General features: G+C 43.6%; 1 protein-coding gene and 1 long non-coding RNA gene across 2 annotated transcripts in view; both read left to right on the top strand.

Moving 5' to 3' along the window:
* The first annotated feature begins 6,356 nt into the window (after positions 1 to 6,356).
* LOC134738615 (uncharacterized) overlaps positions 6,357 to 25,242 on the top strand; it is a 30,751-nt gene continuing 11,865 nt past the window's right edge. Inside the window, exons 1-2 of the long non-coding RNA XR_010124479.1 lie at positions 6,357 to 6,523; positions 7,463 to 7,581. This is a non-coding gene — a long non-coding RNA (uncharacterized LOC134738615). The remainder of the gene's footprint in view (positions 6,524 to 7,462; positions 7,582 to 25,242) is intronic.
* LOC129035537 (WD repeat-containing protein 48-like) lies at positions 15,188 to 17,595 on the top strand. The gene is given in 2 exon segments (XM_054486015.2): positions 15,188 to 16,265; positions 16,267 to 17,595. Coding segments are annotated over 2 exon segments (1,509 nt in total). The 5' UTR covers positions 15,188 to 15,716; the 3' UTR covers positions 17,227 to 17,595.

A 25,242-nucleotide genomic window follows, 5' to 3' on the forward strand; every position in this document is an offset into this window, starting at 1 on the left:
AGCTGAAGATGTGTGACCTAACTTCTCCGAACCTTCCTCCCTCAAGGAGAGCTGATAATCCCTAACTCACAGTTCTGTGAGGATTGAATGCCTTAAGCATGCAGGTTAAGTGGCTACTGAACGCAGTTTTTGTGGACAGGTGATTTGGGAGCCTGGAGGAAGGGTTACGTGCGCGCACGCATGTGTGTGCGTGTGTGTGTGTGTGTGTGTGTGTGTGTGTGTAAGAATCCTTCCGTGAGAGGACATCTGAGGTGTCTTAGGAGAGTAGGAGTGGACAACAGCATCCGGGCAGAAGGAGCAGCATGTAGATGAAGTCACAGGCTGGTGAGATCCTGACAAGTTCATGTGGGCCAAGGGAAGCCAGTTCCAGGACGGGCTGGGTTCTGGGTTTTGTTCTTCCCCTTTCCTGCTACTCCAGCAAGCCGGGGGACTGGGGCCAGTTTGCCATTGGCATGGCCTAGATTCCCCAGTGAGCTGGGGGTGACTAACTCTCTTCCCAGCCCAAGGATAGAAGGTGGAGCAGCCTGGCCAGCAGGGATCTGAAGCCCAGAGAGAGGAAGCCACTGGCTCCAAGTCACAGAGCAGGTCAGCGGCAGGGCCCTGGCCCCCAAACTCTGTCTCTGAAGAAATATCCCACCAGGAAACTAAGGCTCAGAGAAGGGCACAGGCCTGTGTGTGCAAGGCTACAGAGCTGAGACAAGGACCGGGCAGACTTCCTTTGACTTTCAGTCTGTAGGTGGGACCAAGGCCACTGGCAGCCCCTCTTTGCACCCGTGTGGGCACAGGGGAGATGTGAATGGGAAGCTGGAGGCCACAGAGCTTTTGGCTCCACTCATTTCCACAGGGCAGGCGTCTGTGAGTGTTGTGGGCCCCTCATTGGTCAAAATGGACCCTCCCAGCCCTGCCTGTGTAGTCCCAGAAGTGAGTCACAGGTTGGTGATGTTGGGGTCCAGACCTGGACAGGCTGATGTTGCTAGCACACCCCTCGGGCCCTGCTTCAACCTGAATCCCTGGGCCAGGCTGGAAGCTCAGGCCCTGGAACTGGACAAGTCACGGTTCCTTCCTGCCTTAGCCACTTTCAGATTAGAAGACTGGCCACATCCTTATCTGTGAAATAGAGACAATGGCACCTCCTTCCTAGAGTAGCTATTGGGGTTTAATAAGACCTTAGCCTGAGGAGCTGGCCTGGGTATGTCCTCACATGACACAATGGCTCTATTTGTGAATCTCCCCTAGTTTATGGGGACCTCCTGAGTGCAGGGACCAAATGTCACTTGGTTTAGGACCCAGCCGGATGCAGTACAGCTGGGACCAGGAAGGGCTGGACCTGGGTGCTGATTGAAATCCAGGAATCTGCCCCAGGTTTTCTGGCTCTGTCTTCTTCCCCACCTTTCAGAAACTGGTGCCAGCGTCAGATCTGCGATGCTGCCCAGGCATGGTGGTGACCCTCTCTAAACAAGCACACTCAGAATTTCCCTGGCCTCAGCTGGGCGACTCAGAAGAAAATTGGCCATCAGCTTCTGCCTCAAGGGGGTAGGGAAGGGAGCTACCATTTGTACTCACTTATTACATGTCACCAGCCACATACTCTTCCCATTTCATTGTTGCCTCAGCTAAGTCATGGAGGCTCAGAGAGAAGTGCATTGCCCAGGGCTCACAGCTAATAAGTGGGCACTGGGGAGAGGAGATGCTGAAATCCATGTCAATCTGAATCTTCCAGACCCATATGCACTTCTCCAATTTTTGCCACATTGTCCCCTCTTTGTTACAGCCTGTGTTGCTGCTCCTGCCTCTCACTGGCCTCTCTGCCCCCAAGCTGACTGCCCTTCATGAGACACCAGCTTGAGCTTCCAAACCAGCATCCCCATCAGTCCACCACCTGCCAAACCTTTCAATGGCTCCCCCATTGCCCTCAGAATAACGACCCCAGCTCCAAGCATCCACAGTCTTGTAACCAAATCCCTGGCCACCTCCCAGCTTCACTTCCTGTGCTCCCTACCATATCATGCCTGAACTCACTGTTCACTGTGTCCCAGGGACAATGCCATACCTTGGTCACAAAGGCCCTTTCCTCGCCTGGTGAGCTCATGCACTTCCCTTAAAACTCAGGTTACAGGTCACCTTTTCTAGGTGACTTCTCAGTGTCCCAAAATAGTATAATCTAGTCCCTCTTCCAGGCTTCCAAAGGGCTTTACAGGTCCATCCATCCTAGCCCTGAGCACACTGACAAAAATAAAACTGCATGCCTGCCTTCTTTTTTTTTTTTTTTTTTTTCAGTGAAAAGAAATTGCTGGACATTGCAGAAAAATCAGAAAATGTCAGTAAGTTAAAAGAAATCAGGCCAGGCACGGTGGCTCAGGCCTGTAATCCCAGCACTCTGGGAAACCGAGATCACCTGAGGGCAGATCACCTGAGGTCAGGAATTTGAGACCAGCCTGGCCAACACGGTGAAACCCCGGCTTCACTAAAAATACAAAAATTAGCCAGGCATCGTGGCGGGCACCTGTAATCCCAGCTACCTGGGAGGCCGAGGCAGGAGAATTCCTTGAACCTGGGAGGCAGAGGTTGCAGTGAGCTGAGATCACGCCACTGCACTCCAGCCTGAGTGACAAAGACCCCGTCTCAAAAAGCATCTAGTAGCAACCTACAATGCACAGGACACGACAGCACCCCCAACAAAGGATTATCCAGTTCCAGATGTCAAGCACCGGGTTGAGAATCCCTAGTTTAGACTGCCTTAGTTAAGGTTTTAGAGACTGGCTGGTTCAAAGGTTTGCCGACCGTGTTCTACAGAGACTCTGGGGCTCCTGGGAGTGGAACGAGAGGAAGTGGACAGGGACCCCAGCCACATTCCCAGCCAGTCAGAGCAGGTGCCCTTTAGGTCAGCTTTTGAAGCTAGAGTTCTATATTAGCTTTGCTTTGGAAAAATCCCTGGGGGTAGGGGGGTGCGTAGAGAAAAGATTTGAACGCCATTACCCTGCTTTGATTTATAGGCCCAGAAAAGGAAAGTGAGTTGCCTGAAGTCACATAGCAAATCTGAAGTACAACAGGGACCTAGACACAGAGCCATGGTGTCCAGCACGCTTTGTACCACCCCTTAGCCCTATTGATAATAACTGATACCCTGGGCTAGGAGTCGGGCACCTGGGGAGTGCTGGCAAACTGTGGCTCATAGACCAGACCTGGCTCACTGCCCATTTTTATATGGCCTGTGAACTAAGAATAATAGTTTTCACATCTTTTTAATGGTTGAAGAAAATAAAGAGTATTTCATGGCCGGGCGTGATGGCTCACGACTATAATCCCAGCACTCTGGGAGGCTGAGGAGGATGGATCACTTAAGGTCAGGAGTTCGTGACCATCCTGGCCAACATGGTGAAACCCCGTCTCTACTAAAAATACAAAAATTAGTGGAGTGTGGTGGTGGGCGCCTGTAATCCCAGCTACTTTGGGGCTGAGGCAGGAGAATCACTTGAACCCGGGAGGCAGAGGTTGCAGTGGCCAAGATCATGCCACTGCCCTCCAGCCTGGACAACAAAGCAAGACTTTGTCTCAAAAATAAATAAATAAATAAATAAGAATATTTCATTACATGCAGAATTTTATGAAATTCAAAATGTAGCATCTAAAAAGTTTTATTGGAACACAGTTGTGCTCGTTCTTTACATACTACTTTTGTGCTACGATGTTAGAATGAAATAGTTATGACAGAAACTGTATAGCCCACAAAGCCTAAATATTTGCTATCTAAACCTTTACAAAAAATGTTTGCTGGCCCCTGCCCTAGGCTGTAGCTCAGCCTGTCACTCATGTGCTGTGCAATCTTGGCCAAGCAACCATACCTCCCTAGACCTCATCACTTAAAAAATAGGGGTAAAACTTCTCTCCAGAGATGGATGCCTCATTAGTTTTCTATTGCTACACAACAAATTATTATAAACTTAGCAGTTTAAAATAACATCTATTTATTATCTCATATTTCTGTAAGTTAGAAATCCAGCTGGAGTCAACTGGGTTCTCTGCGTAGGGTCTGTCAAAGTCAAAGGCAAGGTGTTGGCTGGGCTGGCCTCTTGTCTGGAGGATTAGGGGAAGAATCTGCTTCCAAGGTAATCCAGGTTGTTGGCAGAATCCAGGTCCTTGTCATAGGACTGAGGTCCTCATTTTCTTTCCTGCTGTCAGCCAGGGGGCCAATCTCTGCTCCTAGTGGCTGCCCCCTAGCCCCCTCCAACGCAGCAAGAGAGAACCTCCCTCAAGCCAAGTCTGCCTCATGCCTTGAACCTGTCTGACTGCCTTTTCTACCACGAGCCAAAGAAAACTGTCTGCTTTTAAAGGGCTCCCATGATTAGGTTAGACCCACCCATCTCCTACCTTAAGGTCTGCTGATTAGTAACCTTAATTTCATCTACAGAATTCCTCTTGCCATGTCACATAATCAAAACATTAACATCGGAGGGCAAAGGCTATGAGAGCCATCTCAGAATTCTGCCTTCTGCAGGTGCTGTGGCAAGGAAGACAGAGCATGTGTGTTGTGAACACTCATTAGAGGATCAACCCTACTGTGCCAGGTGCCACGGCGCTGGATGCAGAGAGCAGGACACATGGACAGATGGTGTGTTCACAAAGAATTTGGAAGAAAGCCAGATGGTGACAAGAGTGTGTCTCTGAATGCCCCTTTTGGGGGTCACTAAAAATGCCCCAGGGTTTTTAGTTGGACCAATAAGGAGGCTTCAAAGAGATGGCATCTGAGCCAGGTTGTGATACACCTAGGATGTCAACAGGCAGAAAAAGGGCAGGGACTGGGAGTAAGGAAAGAACGTCTGTTCAAGGCACAACACTGATTACCAAAGTTTCTATCATCCTTATGTTGACAACAGACATAATTTTAACCTTTTGTATAAGCCAGACTGTGAAGGATTATTAGCAGAATAAAAGCATCTATTGGGCCTGGTGCAGTGGCTCACGCCTGTAATCCAAGCACTTTGGGAGGCCGAGGCGGGCGGATCACCTGAGGTTGGGAGTTAGAGACCAACCTGACCAACATGGAGAAACCCTGTCTCTATTAAAAATACCAAAGTAGCTGAGCGTGGTGGTGCATGCCTATAATCTCAGCTACTTGGGAGGCTGAGGCAGGAGAATCGCCTGAACCCAGGAGGCGGAGGTTGTGGTGAGCCAAGATCGTGCCATTGCACTCCAGCCTGGGCAACAGGAGCAAAACTCTGTCTCAAAAAAAAAAAAAAAAAGCATCTACTGAATATGTACCAAGTGCCAGTGCCAGACACCAGGCTAGGTGCATTGTATTCTTAGCTCATTTAATCCTGAAAGAGCCCTACGTGGTAAGATTTTTTTCTTTTTACAACTTCATGATATATAATTTATATACTGTAAAGCTCACTCATTTAAAGTGTACAATTCGGTAGCTTTCAGTATATTCACAGAGTTGTGCATCCATCATAATCAATTTTAAAACATTTCCATCACCCTGAAAAGAAATCTCATACCTCTTAACTATCACACCCTAATTCCTCATTTCCCCCAGCCCGAGGCAACGACTCATCTACTTTCTGTCTCTATGGATTTGCCTATTCTAAGCATTTCACATAAATGGAAACATACAATATGTGATCTGGCTTCTTTCATGTAGCATAATGTTTTCAAGGTTCATCCATGTTGAAGCATGTATCAGTTCATTCCTTTTTATTGCTGAGTAATATTCCATTGTATGACATAAAACATTTTGTTTACTTATTGTTTGGTTGACAGACATTTTAGTTGTTTCTACTTTTTGGCTATTATGAATACTGCAGCTGTGAACATTCAGATACAAGTTTTTATGTGAAAGATAAAAAATATGTTTTTATTTCCTTCGGTTATGTAACTTAGGCGTGAACTTGCTGGGTCATATGGCTAACTCTATATTTAACTGATTCTGGATAAGGTAGGAATTTTTATTCTCACCTAAGGATTGAGGAAACTGAGGCTCAGAGAAATTCAAATAACTACCCAAGATCACAGAACAGAGTGTGTTTAAACTCAGGTCCATCCAACACCAAAGTTCTATACCCACTTGATTCTATGTACACATAAAATAGTACAGAAGTCTCTTTTACAATCCACCTCTCAAAATATTCATTTAGTGATTGCAGCGATCTTTGTTTAATCTGCTATATCCAAAAAGTTATATTGCCTAGCAGGTTACACATAGTAGGTGCTCAATAAATACTTGTTCAGTGAAGGAGAGGCTGAATCAGTGTGGATGATTTGAAGGTGAATGACTAAGGTTGTGGGAAATCCTCCAAGATTCCTGTTGGGTCCAGAGTTGCATCAGACTTGGTGCCAAGATGATTTTTCAGGCTCTTGGAGCTGGCTCCAGCCACCCTGCAAGGGACACGCTCTTCCCTTGAAACCAACCTTGAAAGGCCCTGCTGGTTCCTGGAATTCTGTGCCTGGGAGACAGCCTATTCATGGAGAGAAGTAGCTGCGTCCTCTGAGTTTATGCTCTAAAAAAGGAAATGACAGTCTGTGGGTAAGAAATGGATTAGAAACCTCAAGGCTTCGGCTTCCTTGGAATACATTTTTTGCCCAAGTGTGTCGGCCAGGGCTATTCTGGGGCTGCTGTTCTGGGAGGGCCGCCCTGGAACTTGGAACTTGGGGAAGCTGCATGCCAGTGGGAGGAGGAAATCTTGTCTGGGAACCAAGACGAAGAGCTAAGAGCCGGGAGGGTCTGTGGATGGAGAGGGCTGGTGACAGCCTGGACTCCAAGAGTGACTTCAGGGATTCAGGCAGACCCATGAAAAGGCTCAGATTCCGGGAAAGAGCCAGCTGCTCCCTCTGCTGACAGATTCTAAAAAACACAGCAAGCCCAGCTGTCAGTGTTGCAAAATCTCAATGTGCCGAAATCGGATGGGTGGGAAGATAGCTGGACAGGAGGGGCTGGTTCTGGTCCTGACTGTGACTTGTGGCCTTGGCCAAGTCCTTGCACCCTCCCAGTCTCAGTTTCCCGATCTGTAAAAAGTCGGGTGTCCTTTCAAGTTCTGAGACTCTATGCTGGGGCTAAGTTCTCTTTCTTCCTCTTCTCCGTCCTCTTATTTTGAATTGAACTCACTAATCCACAAGTTTCCATTCAAATTGAATAGAAATCCTGGATTTTGTTGAGTCAGCATCTGGAGGCTCTTCTAGAATCACCTGCCTGCTACCCCAGGATTTCTGAAGAACCCCATTTCCTGCCTCAACCCCTGCCCCATGCACAAATCCCCCTCCCCATAGAGCCCCATTCACCCAAGGGCTGATGTCCCTCAAGAACCTCCTACTCAGCCCATTCAGACCAAATCATCCTTTCCCTCTAAGCCTTCTCCAGGCTCAGAGAATGGCACCTCTATCTGTCCCTCCACTCACCCAACCCAGAACACCAGGGGCAGCAAAACGAGACTCTGGTAGAAATGCAATCTCTTGCTCCCCTTTCCAGGCCTGGCTTCTCAACAGCTGAACGACAGGTTGGGCTTGATGGTGTCCAAGTATGGTGACAGGCCTGAATGCCGATTTACTCCTGATTCTGCCATTAGCCTGCAGAGTGACCCTGGGCAAGTAAGTCATTGCTTTCTGTGGCCTCGGTTTCCCCATCAGTAATTGAAATGGACCAGATGAGTGGAAAGGCACTGGCATTGGGGCAGGAAATCTGGCTTCACCTAATGACCAGTTCTTCATGCAGCCCTGGGCCAGTCCCTTCCCAGGTGGGCCACAGTTTTCCCTTCTGTCCAATGGGGAGGGTTGGCCTGCCTGCTCTCCAAGGTCCCCCTACCCCTGCCTCTGACATTTTGGGACTCTGGCGCCAGATTCGTTAGGTCATTTAACAGTTCCAGGATGTGTTTGTCTCCTCTCAATCACTGTAGAAGCTTCCAGATTGTTCTTTGGAACATTTGGAGGTCCATTAACCACTGTGGCTTCCCAGGCAGCTGGAGAAAACTTGGCCAGCAGAAGCTTATGTTCCATTATTTTAAATAGAAAAATTAATATTATATTCACAGCCCACCTAAAAAGCCCAGCCAATTTGTCCAAATAGCAGTAAAACATCCTTAAACATCTATTTAACAAACAACTAAGGATTTCTACATAATCTGAAGCCTTATAATCTCTATATAATACAAAGTATTGACCTCATTTGATGTTATTGATACATAATGATACTGTACAGTAGTAGATGCATGTTATATTTTCTTTCAATGAACATGTACTGTAATGTAAATTACACTGAATGGTATATTAAACATGTACTGACTACAAGTGCCACTTAGCATAACAAAATACATAAATAAACCAATTTGAAAATCACACTAATCAATAGAATAGTTTCCTCCGTGAGGTACAGGGGCAAGAGGAGGAGGTGGTGGCTATAAGTGGTAGGTGAGATGCCTAAGGTTGGTCCGTGTCCACATCCCAGGAACTGGGGGTACCCTTTCTTTTTGACATTTGAGATTCAGGAAGTAAATTGGTTCTGACTCATTATCTGAAGCCGTAAATGAATCATTGGGTTAAAAAAAAATCCAAGTGCATATCTGTTTGCTTTTCCTTTGCTTACAGTTGTACAGCTCTGGGACCATGCTCTGGTCATTGCATTTTTGCATACGACTAATCTGCTTGTGTCAAGGCCACATTCTCCTGTCATCATAGCTTGCCTGCCTGACGCAGGCGTGGGTGATGGGCACGTGCATGACCAGCCTCATTCTGTGCACGTGCCCCTGCCCTCAGTACTCTTCATCACTTCTGCTTTTTCTGTTAATGAAGAGTGTTTCTAGGCCACCTAAGCTCACTCACTTTCTTCCCTGGTTTTGCATTTTCCTAAAAGATATTTGCACTTATAATGTGAGGAAGATGCCAGCAAATGATGCCCAACACATTTGGACAATGCAATAAAGGGAGAAAGAGCTGAAACCGGACTGCGGTACACACTACATAACGCTCACCAGAGCTCACCCACAACATACATGTTGTCACTGGCATACAAGTCAACTAGTCAGGCAGGTATTCAATCAGGGCAGTGAATCATAGGTAATAACTTTGCAAGTCATCATCATAAGTATTCAGATAAAGACAGTTCAAATATCAAGGAATACCTGAATTTGACTGGTTATTTGTAATCCCCACAACTGCTGTTATTCCTGCTTCACAGATGGGGAAACTGAGACTCAGAGGGCTGAATTAACCCAAATGGAAACAAGATCTGTCGTACACTGTGTCCGCGTTCTTTCCACCTCACAGCATGGCCCTGCACACATTGGGCTCTGCTTCTCCCCCACCGTATCGCCATTGGGCTAGATGGGGATTTTCTGTCACTCCCAATCTCTCCTTTGGCTCACTTTTTCTGCCCTTACTAATCCCATGTCCCCCACCAGCCCGCTTTCTCTTCCTACCAAGCACAGATCATTAACACCTCCTTAGTCACATGCTACTTTGCCCTTAAAAAAGAAAAGGTATACCGGCCAGGCGTGGTGGCTCATGCCTGTAATCCCAGCACTTTGGGTGGCCAAGGCGGGTGGATCACCTGAGGTCAGGAGTTCAAGACCAGCCTGGCCAACATGGAGAAACCCTATCTCTACTAAAAGTACAAAAATTAGCCGGGCATGGTGGCGGGCGCCTATAATCCCAGCTACTCAGGAGGCTGAAGCAAAAGAATCGCTTGAACCGGGGGTGGGGAGGGGCGGGAGGGGCGGGAGGGGCAGGAGGGCGAGGGTTGCAGTGAGCCGAAATCACACCGCTTCACTCCAGCCTAGCAAAGAGTGAAACTCTGTCTCAACAAAAAAATAAAAGAAAAAAAGGGAAAGGTATAAAGAAGGAATACATAGCCAAGTGAATCCTAGCTTCCTCTTCTCCAATGCCTGCAAATGAGGTCACTGCTCCCTCAACCACCAAAATAAATATACAGCCATACAGCCTGCCCCCCAGCCCTCACAGGGCTCTGGGTAGAGTTCTGTGACCCCCTCCTTTGGTGACCAGGTGTCCACTGACTGAGCTGGACTGGGCAGAGCATGCGATGGCCCTTGCTACATTGCCCTAGACAACCTCATTCACTGCCATGACTTCAGTTACTACTCCTCAGATGATAAATTTTCATATCCAGCCTAGAGCCTCAAACCCATTATCCTGGATTTCCAGCATCATATGGCGTAACCTGATCACCCTCCTGCGGTTCCAGCACCCACCCTTGCTCCTTCCCGTCTTTCAGGCTCCATATCTAATCAATAACCATGTCTGCTGATTTTGCTCTGGAAATATGTTTTCTATCCATTCATTGGCTGTCCATACCAAGACAGCCATCTCCCCGCAGGACCACTGCAATAACTTCCCTCTGGTCCCTGGCCTCCTCACTCCAGTTCATTCCCCTCATGGCAGCTACCCTGATCGTGCCACCTCCTTTGCTTAGGATTCTTTAATTTGCCAGAAACCAAATCTGATTAAAGTTAGGCAAGAACCGATTTAATATTAGGACATAGGACTACTTCAGGTCACCATGAAAAAGGTCAGGGATGAAAGCCAGGGTACCTTGACTCAATACCACCAGAATTCTCACCTGAAGTTTTGTGTTTTTACTTTTCCTGGTATATTGGTTTCACTCTCTCCTGATTCATACCAGTTTCCGCTATGGGATGGGTAATGTTAGCTGCTTATCACCCTCAAGCTGTATATTCCTTATCTTCATCTAGCTGTCACCTCCAATACCAGCTACCACCTTTTGTTCTAGGTTTTAAAAATTCTGGGGACAATCACTTGAATGAGTTGCCCACCCCTGGACCAATAAACTATGGCCAGGCAGCAGAGTCATGTAGCAAAGAAATGACAATGGGGGCCCATCCCTGCATATCAGGGCCTTTCTAGAGATGCGGGAAACTGACCAAGGCAGCCAGCCATCCAGATTGATGATGTCTATCGCAAAGGACTCCTCACTCATTTTAGTGCCGTCATCTTATTTTCTTAGTGGTGATTACATTGCCCCTTTGAGAATTTGATAAAAGGCATAGACTTTATTCCTAGAAAAATGAGCATTCCACAGATTTTGCATAAATTACAAGAGACATGTAGACTGTCTAAAGCCCAATCTATGGTCCTCAAGTGAAGAGCTCCTGCCTTGGAATCAACGTCTTTGCCTGGCTTCCAAAGCCCAGCATGCTCTGCGCCTATCACTCTGCACTGGCCCCTTGTCCTTAGCACCTATTATCTAGCCATGCCTGACTCCACATGTGGACAGAGTTGCTCCACATTTTTGCTTGTGTTTCTCTGCTGCACCGCACACATTGAATTCATCCTGCAAAACTCAGTTCATGAATCAGCTCCTCCAGGAAACATCCCTGATTCCAGTCTACCCAAGCTGAGTTTCTAGATTCAAATTGCCTCTGATACCCCCAAACGCCATTACAAATCATTGCTGGTAAGGCTTGAAAGTGTTCTGGAAACTGTCCAGGTAGTCACAGAAGCATAAAGCACACACATTGATGAAAAGCAATTCTTGGCTATCTCCCAATAGATATTATTATGGTCCGGGCAAAGTGGGCCAAATCCAGGCTGTTTTTGTATAGCCTGTGAACTAAGAATAGTTTTTATATTTTTGAATCATCGACAAAAAACATCAAAAGAATAATATTTTATGACATATAAAAATTATGTGAAATTCGGCTGGGCACGGTGGCTCACACCTGTAATCCCAGCACTTTGGGAGGCCGAGGTGGGTGGATCATGAGGTCAGGAGTTCGAGACCAGCCTGGCCAACATAGTGAAACCTCGTCTCTACTAAAAATACAAAAATTAGCCGGGCGTGGTGGCATGCGCCTGTAGTCCCAGCCACTCGGGAGGCTGAGGCAGAAGAATCACTTGAACCCAGGAGATGGAGGCTGCAGCAAGCCGAGATTGCCCCACCGCATATCAGCCCAGGTGACAGTGTGTCTTCATCTCAAAAAAAAAAAAAATTATGTGAAATTCAAAAGCCAGTGTCCAAAAATAGCTTTATTGAACATAGCCACGCTCATTTAAGATTTCCGTATTGTCTATGGCTTCCTTAGCACTACGAGAGCAAATTTGAGTCATTACAACAGAGACCATACAGCCCACAAAGCCTAAAATATTTACTATCTGAACTTCTACAGAAAAGTTTTCTGATCTTTATTGTAGATACTCCAAAGAACTGCCATATTTTATTGAAAGTAAGATGGCATCAATTGCATGACACCATTAGTTCATGTGCCACCAAGAAAGAAAGGATGCTGCCAATTAGGCCTTAACAATGAACCTCAGTATCAGAAATATTCAAATTTAGGGGGAAGATGCCTCTTTGGAATTGATTAAATTGTTCTTGAATCCCTATCATGTGCCATAAAATATGATAGTTATTTTATAATCATTTTCCTAATTAACAATTCCTGGTTATTTGTTATCCCAATTAAACTTTTTCCAAGAGGAAAGAACCATTGTGCCTATATCATAGAAGAGGAAACAGGCTCCGAGGGGTTAAGTGACATGCCCAAGGCCACAGAGATGAGTCAGAGGTCTGGCTCCACAGCCTGACTCTTTCCCACTTAACCAGGCTGCAGTGCCTTTCCAGATTCTCAATCTCTTCCCCTGAACCCCGTGCTCTAGCTGTGATCAAGTGGGAACCTAAGGTTCTCCTGCCCCTGAGCCTGTACAAAAAGTCTTCCCTCCACTGCCATATCCCTTGCCCGCTGGGAACCCAGCACTCACTGGCTGTGTGGATCAACGAGAAATGGGTGGAAGCTCACAGCAAGCAGAGAGGGTAAACATTTTTAAATTACACAATGTCCACTTGATCCCTGGTTCTTACAGCCAGCCTCAATCCTCTGTCTCCCACACTTTGCAGACCAGAAGACGGGCACCGAACACAGCAGTGCTTGAGGCCATCACTTGGAAAACTCGGTTCTCCCTGAGTCGCCTCATTTGGGTGTCATCTCCCCAACACTGTTCTCCTGGTCCCAGGGACCAACTCTGTTCTCTACTTTTTCTGTCTCTCATCCACTTGCCCAGCAGCACCTCCTCTCTGGTCAGGCATGGCTGTCATGACCTCAGGGCTGGTCACCATGCCGCTGACTGTTGGAACATTTCCTCTAATTCTCAGCCATGCTCTCAGAGATCCCCCATTCTCCACTGACCCCCTGATTGGGCTCTGAAGATGGAGGGTCACAGGTATCTCCTGCTCACACCACCAGCCCCTCTTCTTAGACTCCTAGAAAGCTCCCCTCTTCCCCAGAGAAAGGCAGCGTTGTTTGTTCTTATGGAAATTTCAGCTTCAAGAGGGGATATGGAAGACTTAAAAGTCTATTTGTGAATTATCTAATCTTGTAGACTGACCACTTCATCAGCAGTCCAGTCGCATCTTTGCTAAGAGGAAGAAGAATCTATCAGTCAGCAATACTTTCAGCTACAACAGATAAGTCAACTAGCAGTTGTTTAAATCAATATGAATGTATTTTTCTCAAGAAGTCTAGAGGGAGGCATTTATTCCAGTTAGCTCAGCAGCTCAACGTTGCCAACAAGAGCTTATGATCTTCCATACTTCTGTTCTTGCCAGCCTTTTCTTTGGCCTTTCATCCTCACGCTGACACGGTGGCTGCTACAGCTCCAGACATTCGAGGCAGAACAAAAGGGGAAGAGCTAGCATCAATCTACAGCTGTCCCTTTTACTGAAAAGCAAAAGCCTTCCCAGAAGCCTTTACCCACGGCCCCACAGCAGACTTCTCCTTACTCTCATTGGTCAGAACTGAGTCACCTGACTACCCCTAGCTGCAAGAGGAAAAGGGTTGTCATAACTGACCAAGAATAATGATTCATTAGCAGGGCCAGAGAACACAGATGCCCAAAACAGCCATGGAAGGAAACAAGTATGAAAATAGGATAGCCAACTGTAGTGGGTACAGTGAATAGGCTTGCTCATCCCCAGTTCCAACCCCTTCCCAGCATGCAAAGGCTGGAAAGCAAAAAACCATGTTTTCCAGACTTGCTTGCAGCTAACGTCACAAATGCAATTTTGATTTCTCCAATCAGTTGCACATGAATAGGATTTTGAGTCTAGTGAAGAAACCGGAAGGATGAGGACATTTTGTGGGCATGGGTCCAGCACTGCTTCCTCGTTGTCAAGGGCAGTCTTCCTGATTAGGATAGAAGCAGCAGCTCCCTGGGTGGGCCAGCTCTGTGCTGGCGTTGAGAGCTGTTTCTAGAAGCTCAGCCTAGTGTCTGTGTCTTCAGCCCTCTGAGGCTGTGCACCATCTAAACCCCTTAATGAATCCCTTTTTTCTTTTTTTTGAGACCGAGTTTCGCTCTTATCCCCCAGGCTGGAGTACAGTAGCAGGATCTCGGCTCACTGCAACCTCCACCTCCCAGGTTCAAGCAATTCTCCTGCGTCAGCCTCCCAAGTAGCTGGGATTACAAGCCGCCCGCCACCACACGTGGCTAATTTTTGTAATTTTTGTAATTTTAGTAGAGATGGGGTTTCACCATGTTGACCAGGTTTGTCTTGAACACCTGACCTCAGGTGATCGACCCACCTTGGCCTCCCAAAGTGCGGGGATTACAGGCTTGAGCCATCGCACCCGGCCAAATCCCTTTTTTCTTAAACACAGCACTGAAGTGGACATTATTAGTTCCACTTCACAGATGAGTAAACAGAGGCTCCACTAGAAAAGCTAAATATCTTGTTTCAGGTAACCCTACTAATAGTGGTACAACTAAAATTTAAACCAGGTCTGTCCAATGCAAAAACCTATGTTCTCCCCTCCTGTACCCACCCAGCTGTCTTGACAGTCAAGCTATGGAAAAGGTTTTCCACTCCTGCAAAGGAATTAAAAGTTTAGTTAGCAATAGAAGACACAGTAGATAACAGTGGTAAAAGGTAAGATTTCAGAGCTGCTATGATAGTGTTATGGCAGTGGTCCCAAGAGTGTCTTGATCCTGCCCTATTCTTGTCATAGGGTTCCTGCCCAAGGCAGCTATAGACCAGGAACAATGGCTGAATGGGAATTGGTAGCCTACTTTATTAGCATTTGAGTCAGTGCCTAATAACTGCCAAAATGATAAAAGTCTGAGGTAGATCATAAAACTTAGGCTTGAGGGCAAAGCGAGACTTTCTACCTGTCCCCAGCCTTGCAGGGGTCCAGTAGGGTCAGGTGAGTTCTGACCTTTAAGAAACAGTAACGTGCAAGATGGCGGCCCATCACCGGCAGAAGACAGCAGGGCGGAGGAAAGTGCAGGTTTCCTATGTTATTCAAGATGAAGTGGAGAAGTACAACCGAAATGGAGTCAATGCTCTGCAGCTGGATCCAGCACTAAATAGACTTTTCACAGCCGGTCGAGACTCTATCATAAGAATATGGAGTGTCAATCAGCACAAGCAAGATCCGTATATAGCATCTATGGAACACCATACTGATTGGGTAAATGACATTGTACTCTGTTGTAATGGGAAAACATTAATATCTGCTTCTTCTGACACAACAGTAAAAGTATGGAATGCACACAAGGGATTTTGCATGTCAACATTAAGGACACATAAGGATTACGTAAAGGCCTTAGCATATGCCAAGGATAAAGAACTAGTAGCATCAGCTGGGTTGGACAGATAAATATTCCTTTTGGATGTGAATACTCTAACAGCATTGACTGCCTCAAATAACACTGTCACAACTTCTTCTTTAAGTGGAAACAAAGATTCCATTTATAGCCTGGCCATGAATCAACTGGGAACAATCATTGTATCAGGGTCCACTGAAAAGGTGTTAAGGGTATGGGATCCAAGAACATGTGCAAAACTAATGAAGCTTAAAGGGCACATGGATAATGTGAAGGCATTGCTATTAAACAGAGATGGCACGCAATGCCTTTCAGGCAGTTCTGATGGGACAATTCGCCTTTGGTCCCTTGGCCAGCAGAGATATATAGCAACATACCGAGTCCATGATGAAGGTGTTTGGGCGCTGCAAGTCAATGATGCCTTCACATATGTGTATTCTGGTGGAAGGGACAGGAAGATTTATTGTACAGACCTAAGAAACCCTGACATTCGGGTGCTAATTTGTGAAGAAAAAGCACCAGTTCTCAAGATGGAGCTTGATAGATCAGCTGATCCTCCTCCTGCAATTTGGGTTGCAACAACTAAGTCTACAGTAAATAAATGGACTTTGAAAGGAATTCATAATTTTAGAGCCTCTGGAGATTATGACAATGACTGTACAAATCCTATAACACCTCTTTGTACACAACCTGACCAGGTTATTAAGGGGGGGTGCTAGTATTATTTAGTGCCACATTCTTAATGATAAGAGACATATATTAACCAAAGATACCAATAATAATGTGGCATATTGGGATGTATTGAAGGCATGTAAAGTTGAAGATCTGGGCAAAGTAGATTTTGAAGATGAAATTAAGAAAAGATTTAAAATGGTGTATGTGCCAAATTGGTTCTCAGTAGACTTAAAAACAGGGATGTTAACTATTACTTTGGATGAAAGTGATTGTTTTGCTGCCTGGATTTCTGCAAAAGATGCGGGTTTCAGCAGCCCTGATGGGTCAGATCCAAAATTGAATTTAGGAGGACTTTTACTCCAAGCACTCCTGGAATATTGGCCTAGAACACCTATGAATCCAATGGATGAAGAGGAAAATGAAGTAAACCATGTAAATGGGGAGCAGGAGAACCGAGTGCAGAAGGGAAATGGATATTTTCAAGTGCCCCCACACACACCCGTGATCTTTGGTGAAGCTGGAGGTCGCACACTGTTCGGGCTGCTCTGCCGAGATTCTGGGGGTGAGACTGAGTCTATGCTTCTTAATGAAACAATGCCACAATGGGTAATTGACATCACTGTGGATAAAAATATGCCCAAATTCAACAAAATTCCTTTCTACCTCCAACCTCATGCATCTTCAGGAGCAAAAACCTTAAAAAAAGATAGACTCTCTGCTAGTGACATGCTCCAAGTCCAAAAAGTTATGGAACATGTTTATGAAAAAATTATCAACTTGGATAATGAGTCTCAAACTACTGGCTCTTCTAATAATGAAAAACCAGGAGAACAGGAAAAAGAAGAAGATATTGCTGTGTTGGCAGAGGAGAAAATTGAACTTTTGTGCCAGGACCAGGTTTTGGATCCAAATATGGACCTTCGAACAGTGAAACACTTCATATGGAAGAGCGGTGGAGACCTCACCCTCCATTACCGTCAGAAGTCCACGTGAAGGGTGGGCTAATGCTCCCGGGTATTCATTTACGACCTTCCTCTATGGCCCCAAGAGTAGTCCTAGGAAGCCCACTGAGCCCCAATGGGAGCAAGACTTCTAACGGCTGATTTGGTATGGACTGAGATTATCTTTCAATTGAAGTGACTAATCGAGATGTAATATAGAAACCAGTCTCCATGTGTAGATTAAGCTGTCCCCAGGGAAGCAGAGTGCAAGAGCAGAACAGCCCCAAGCAGACTATGCCTTTCGAGATGTACAGAAGACTGACAACAGGCCAGTGCAGACTTTGCTTCCTCCTTTTGTTTCAAAGGACCTTATCTGTCCATTAGCACTTGTTAGAGACACCTCGGTCGGGCCACAACTGTCTCTGTTTCAACTTCAAACCCACACGCTCTGTAGCTTTTCTAAAAGAGTACATTCCATTCATGCAATAGATATGAAGGCTTTTTCCAAGTTTGTCATATAAAAAAATCAAATCATTTTCACCGTTTAAGACAGTTATTTTTAATGGGAATTTGCTGTTGCACAATTTGAGAACCAGCCCATTTCATAATAAAAGATTAATGTTGGGCTTGTTTTTAATATTGCATCTCAGATGTGTTCTTGTAGGAAGATCTGTTGAAATTCCAGGTGCTGGATCATAGCACTTGGACTGCTGGGCCAGAGTTTGTGCAGCCCATGCCTAGCGATGCTGCACCTCCTATGATGTCCTGGCTTTGTGGCAACCCCAGGGAGGTGCAGCCGTTTCACTCCTTCCTCCACTGTGTCCAGTTTTATTTACACAAAGCGAGCTGAGACCACAGGTTCTTGCTCTGGATGAGCAGCATGACACCATCAAAACTTAAGACCATGATGAAATTTCAGTTTCATTCAAATGTTACCTAAAATTTATGGTGTCAGAATAAAGGGAGATCATAGTGAGTTAATTTGATATTCATATCCTTGAAGTATACATATTTGTTTTTCCAAAGTTTTATATGCAGGTTTTTGTTGTACCTGTATCCAGATCTTCTTTTCACTGTTCTAACAATCTAACACTTTCATAGAATCATTTGGATCTTGTATAGAATGTAACTTATTGGGGATAAACACTTCAACTTTTGGCAGAAAATACTTTGGATTCTCCCCAAGGTCATTTGTATTCAGAGTAAATCAATGGTCCACCCCAATAAAACTGTAAGACTAGCCTCCTGTATGAAGCCAGAAGCACAAGTGCCTTCAGAGGGCAGTTGATTCCAGTCCAGTTGCCTCCCTAGCTTGTGTGTGGCCTGCCTCCACCATAGCAGGGACTAGGGAGGGAGGCAGGGAAGGTTTTTTCTTTTCTACATCTTCACAGGTTCGGCTGGGGGCAGCTGATGGGCCTAAGTCCATACCTTACTATTTAAGATACTCTGATTTCACAACTGCAGAGACAGGGTTCCCTCACTGCTAGTCAGCTTCCTTTGGAAACTGGACAGGCCATTGCCACCTGCACTTTGAAGAAGTGAGCAAAGACGTGGCCACATTTCTAATAAGTTGAAATTGTCTTTCTCCCTTCCTCAGAGAGCAACCAGCTTCTTTTTTTAAAAAGTCCTTTCTATCTGTTGGATACAACAGTGCGCTTTTGGTGCACATTTTTTAGCAATAGTTGTGAATTAATGGCAAAAAAAAAAAAAATTATTTACCAGCCCTCAGTTGTGCTTGCCTGAGGGGCCTTTGAGCAAAGAAATGGGTTTTGCTGGGTCATTTTGCCCTGTGTGCTAAGCCTTGGGTGGCTGCATTCCCCTCCTGTCATAGATCTGACCCCCAGCATGATTGTATTTCTTTCCCCTCCAGTCAAACCATAATACAGTTTCCAGAAAATCTGTCAGTCTGCAATGCCAAAAGGGTAAAAATCTGTATTTCACAGTTGTACAGAATAAAGAGTTTAGTTAAAATATTTTAAAAAAAAGAAACTAATTTTGCTTAGTGCTATAACTGGGTTCAGTAAATGTCTCAGGCTCAGATGAAGCCCATCAATGGCTTATGGGCTTGAAGAGGTGAGCAGAGGCAGGTCTGATCACAAAGGAAGTCAGAGAACACATCTATCTTACACAAACACTTTCAGATAATTGAAAAAGAAGGAACACTTTCCAATTCACTTTATGGGGCCAAATCAACATTAATACCAAAACCTGACAAGGACATTACATGACAGGAAAAATATAGGATAATTTCTTTCATGAACATAGATACAAATCCTAAACAAAATATTAGAAAATTAGATATAGTATGCCATTGCACTCCAGCCTGGGTGACAAGAGCGAGACTTCGTCTCAAAACAAAAAAAAAAAAAAAGAAAATTAGATGTAGTAATATATACATAGAAAGAATATTACATTACAACCAAGTTGGTTTTATTTCCAAAGTGCAAGGTTGATCAAGCAACATGGGGCAGGTGTGGTGGCTCATGCCTATAATCTCAGTACTTTGGGAGGCCAACGCAGGTGAATTGCTTGAGCCAGGAGTTTGAGACCAGCCTGGGCAACGTGGAGAGACCCAGTTTCTACAAAAGATACAAAAATTAGCTGGGTGTGGTGGCATGTGTCTGTAGTCCCAGCTACTTGGGAGGCTGAAGCGAGAGCATCATCTGAACCCAGGAGACTGAGGCTGCAGTGAGTCATGATTATGCCACTACACTCCAGCCTGGGCAACAGAGTGAGACCATGTCTCAAAAAAAAAAAAAATTAAACAACAGAAATCAGGGTTTGTCAACCTCAGCCCTATTGTTACTGGTGGAGGCTGTCCAGGTTCCTGGTGTCTTGAACAAAGAATTGGACAAAACACACAAACAAAGTGAAGAAAGAATGAAGAAATTTTATTGAAAATGAAAGTACACTCCACAGTGTGGGAGCGGGGCCCTGTTACAGAATTTCTGGGAGTTTAAATACCCTCTAGAGGATTCCATTTGTTAGCTGGTGTACGCCCTATATAAATGAAGAGGGTGAAGTAAAGTTACATAGTCATTTACTCCGCATCTACCCTATGGAGAGGATATTTCCTGTCATAGCTGAAGCGTGAATCTGCCTTAAATTCCCTGCCTCCAGACCCTATTTTCCTGCCTCATTTCCTCTGTAAGAGATGTGATCCCCATAAATCTTCATGGGAGGCAGAGGGACCAATCGTCTTTTTTCTGTAACTGCTTCATGCTGGCTTGCGGCATAGTCCCTATCTATTAGGGATGACAAAACTTTCTCCCTGCTCTGTCTAGTGGAGGCAGGGTAGCCTCTTGATGGTCAGGGGTGGTGTCTTCACGTGGAACTGACTGGAACCTTTGTTGCATGATCATCTAAAGCTTGGTGGTCTCTAAGAGAGAAGAAATGAATTTGGCTAAAAGATTTAATGGGAACTTCAGGGGGTGGATACCTCTGTTGTCAGGAATGTTTGTTATAGAGATTTGCAGGAGAAAAAACAAAACCTGGTCTGTTCTAGAATCTGTGTTTCCTTAAAGTCTTAGCACAAGCGACTCCATTTTTGTTTGGTTTGGTCTGTTGGGGCTTAGTGCATGAGCTTAGTCCAAAACAATAGCCTCCCAGAATTTTATTTAAAATATTCCCCCTTTTTGGTCAGGTTCTCACTTAGGTGAGAGTGTGACCAAAACTTAGGTCCTTAGCACCACTCTCAGTTACTATCATTTTTGGCTTCCGGTCTCAGCCTGCCATTCATGGGTTATGGTGTCTTCATGGTTGTACATTTCTTTCAGCTTTTGTCATACCAGTTGAAGAGAGACCATATGACATTCTAGAGATGGCTGCATGCAAGCATTTAAAACCTTTGAGAGAATACAGAGCACCAGGGAGACTATTATTATTACTATTGGGAGGATAATACCAAGAATTCAGAGTATGCCTCTTACCCAAGGTCCCCATAAACCAAACCTCCTAAAACCAAATAGATCAAAGGTTGACTTAAAGAAGCAGTTTCGTTGTTCATCCACTACAACTGAATTTCTATAATACCAGATGTTTTCTCCATAGGCCATGAGTGCCAGCAGCTGCACAGATACTTCTCTGTTCAGCCAATTCTATCGTAACTTTCACAAGAGAATTTAGTTTGTGTCCTTTACAGTAGAATTTGCTATAGAGCCTATCATAAGGGATACATTTTTAATCATTGCTTCTTTTACTTTAAACCATGGAAAAAGGACCTAACAAATGATGCCCTTCTAGAAGAATGAAGGCCTCCTGGCAATGTTCTCTTTAACCAATGATATGGGTTAAGAGGAATGAACCAATGTTTTGTTTCTGACTGATTATGAGGCAACATATGTACCATTAAAGTTTCTCACCTACTTTGGGCCTTCATCTTTTATCTATCAAAGTATAAGTTTATTCTTGTATAAGCCTGGCTGCAAACTCCTTCACAAATAAAAATACACCCCATAAGGGCACATGACAGACCTCTTTTCTACTTCTATTGTTCAGAGAGGCATAAGCAAGGGAAATACTTATAGATGAGAGTTTCATGATAGTAGAAGTCTTAATCTGTGAACTTGGGAAAAGCTATTTACATCAAGGATGCCATCCTCCTCTGGGGAGAAACCTCAAGGGTTCCAATGGGTATACAGTTCCAAGAATATGGAGAGCCCTTCTCAATTGTGAGATTATGAACCCAAAGTTCAAGGTCCCGAAGTTCTGTTGTAGTGTGGATGGCAATGACAGTTCTTTCTCTGACCTTCCCAAAAGATTTGAACCATAAAAAGCTTTCTTTACCTAGTGAAAACACACTGTAGCATAATGATCTGCTGTTATAACATCAGCCCTCTTGCATGGGAAAGCTTTTATACAACCAGAAAGCATGCATTGATAATAACAATTGAATGAAATTCCTTTATAAAATGTTTAAATGGCCCATCAGGTTACCAAGTGTACCTGATGCTTAACTGTTTTCCCAGGAATATGGGACTAAACATTGGTTATAAACTATTTTTGTAATTTGTAAGTTACCACACCAATGTATTTAATTTGGATTATTTTATCTTTTCCATGATGAGTCATGGAATGCAAAACTTTTATAACAAAATCTTTAAGGACTCAGGGAGGACAAGGTGATCATCCTGGTTCTCCAGGAGGCCATGCTTAATTAACATTAGACTAATGTCCTCTTGAGTACCAGTTGTTTTTCTAAATCATAGCACTGATAACTGATGGTTTATCGTAGGTAATTCAACTTAGACCGTGAAGTTTATTCAAATTGTATATTCAAACAATTTCAGTATCAGCTGGTTTAACATGAAAATCTGACAAAGTATTTTCTTGGTATTTACTTTTTTTTTCTACTTGGTTTAGTAGCTTTATACGAGGAAATTTGGTTATTTCTGTGGTTTACTATAACTTAACATAATAACCATAATTATAATTAATTGATAGAATACACTTAGAAGTTAGAATTTTAGAAATCTCATACAATTTTGGAGCATATATTAGCATTATTTACAAAAATATAACCTAAAGAAGATTGGACATCATTCTGGCAACCCCATGTACCTAAACATGTTAAATAACCCTGTTTTCCTCTTTTCTGGATGTTTTCAGGGGCCTCTGATCCATCTACAAAGCCAGGCATTAGAAAGACAATTTTGAAACTAAATTATTTATTTTGCCAAAATGATGACTCAGAAATTTTAACGAAGGAAAAACCTTTTATAAACTTTGACAAAAAAAAACCACACATTTTACTGTCCTTACACACCTTGCATGTAAAACTGTTTCTAGTAGTCTTAATTGCATGTTATAATGCTGACTCTTACCAATTTTAATTTTAATGTAAAATTTAGTAAGTCATGTGAATTATGTGCTAGGTGCTAATAAGGTCTGATTATTTCCAGCATAGCTAGGGGTGTAGCCAACTCCACATGTCCCCAGGCCTTACCTAGTTGTAAAGGAGGTGAGTTAAACAATTTTCAAAAGCCATACAAGCAGCTTATGACCTTAAAGCATTTAGCAAACCTAATATTTGAACATAATTTGGACCACATATTTACATTTTGAAGACATTTGTATTCTACTAATAATCATTAAAATCATCTTTATTTCCCAAAAATTACTCAAGTCACATGAATTAAATAAAAGGCATTGCACTTTTTATGTTTCTGACAAAATATTTGATTTAAGCTCTTATTATTATTAAACCAATTAATTTAAAACCTTACAGAGGAAATAAACAGTGACTTTTACCTTTCATTTAACCAGTTTGCACAGAGAGAAAGAGACCAGAGACTGACTGGTAAGAAATTCTTACCCTTTTGCTGGCATGCCAGGTTTCTGGGCTCTCTCTCCCTGAGCAGCCCTGGAGACCCTGTTTGACTGGATGCAGACAAACATATTGCCATGAATTAAGAATATTCACAAATAGTTTATAAATTTTGGAGAAATTAGGCAAAGAGAGAGAAATGTGTCTTAAATTCTATTTACAAGAGTATACTCAACACACTTAAGGTATCAAGAACCCTAAAATCCAAAAAGTTAGTTTAAGGTTAAAAGGCTAGTGTGCTCCATTAATTCCTGTGGACCTGACAAGGGTAGCTTAGGAATTCCAGATAGATGAAACAAAGGATGACTTGCTAGAAATGCATAGGAAACAAAAATAACTATTCACAGAACAAAATAAGAGCCTTCCACTAAAAACTAAAAAATATCATGGTTTTTTGTTTTGTTTTGTTTTGTTTGTTTTCTTGAGATGGAGTCTTGCTTTGTCACCCTGGCTGGAGTGCAGTGGCACGATCTTGGCTCACTGCAACCTCTGCCTCCTGGCTTCAAGCTATTCTCTGCCTCAGCCTCCCAAGTAGCTGGGATTACAGGCTCCTGCCACCATGCCCAGCTAATTTTTGTATTTTTAGTAGAGACAGGGTTTCATCATCTTGGCCAGGCTGGTCTTAAACTCCTGACCTCGTGATCCATCCACCTTGGCCTCTCAAAGTGCTGGGATTACAGGCATGAGCCACCACGCCAGGCTAAAAAACATCATGGTTTTTTATATATGCATACATAAATGAAATCCAGCAGAGAATAAACAGCAAACAAATGAAAACTAGAAGCAAAAATTAATAAACAGGAAAACAACCCTAAATCTCTTCTACTTAATTTACTGTGGAAGCTACAGTGTTACACAGAGCTCCCCCACCAAAAAAAAAAAAAAAAAAAAAAAAAAAACCCACATCATTCATCCTGTGCAATTAAGAAATTCACTTTAGGCACATGACCAATAAGTACTCCAGCACCAGCGCTATCTACACAAACAGTAAACAAAGTGTGAAGCAATGCAAGCGTGTATGTGAAATTTGGCTCCACACTAAATCTGGCTTCATGCTTAACTATATTAAAAAAAAAAAAAAGAATTACCAAACTGCCAATGCATGTGACCAATAAGTACTCCAGCACCGGTGCTATCTACACAAACAGTAAACAAAGTGTGAAGCAATGCAAGCGTGTATGTCAAATTTGGCTCCACACTAAATCTGGCTTCATGCTTAACTATATTAAAAAAAAAAAAGAATTGCCAAACTGCTGATGCATTTTCTACAATACTTCTTATTTTATTTTAATCAAGACAGCTTTAACTACAAAAATGTTAATTAGTCAAATGTCTCCAATTCTTTATCAGGTTTTAAAGAATATTTTATTATCTAAACTTTTTCCACGTTTTTCTCCCCTACTTAATGGTTCCTTACTATATTGTTTCATAAATAACCTTTTCAAATCTGTAATTTGAACTAACTTTTGGATAACTTCTGAATTAGACAAAATTATTCTTTTTCTCACTAATAACCCTTTTGGGCACATTTTGTACAAAGAATTACGTGTTAACTAGAATTCTTATGCTAAAATTTTAGTGAAACCCTAAAAGCAAGAAATCCTGAACTATTAGATATGGGCATTTATAGATAAGAATAATTCCACAATTTTAGAAACATATTTCCCCATATCACAACCCTTTCATAATTGGAAATGACCCAGATATTAAATGAGCATGAAAAATAACTTTAAGATTTTAATT

The sequence above is a fragment of the Pongo pygmaeus genome, chromosome 1 (genome assembly GCF_028885625.2).
Source record: "Pongo pygmaeus isolate AG05252 chromosome 1, NHGRI_mPonPyg2-v2.0_pri, whole genome shotgun sequence".
NCBI classification, from domain to species: Eukaryota; Metazoa; Chordata; class Mammalia; order Primates; family Hominidae; genus Pongo; species Pongo pygmaeus.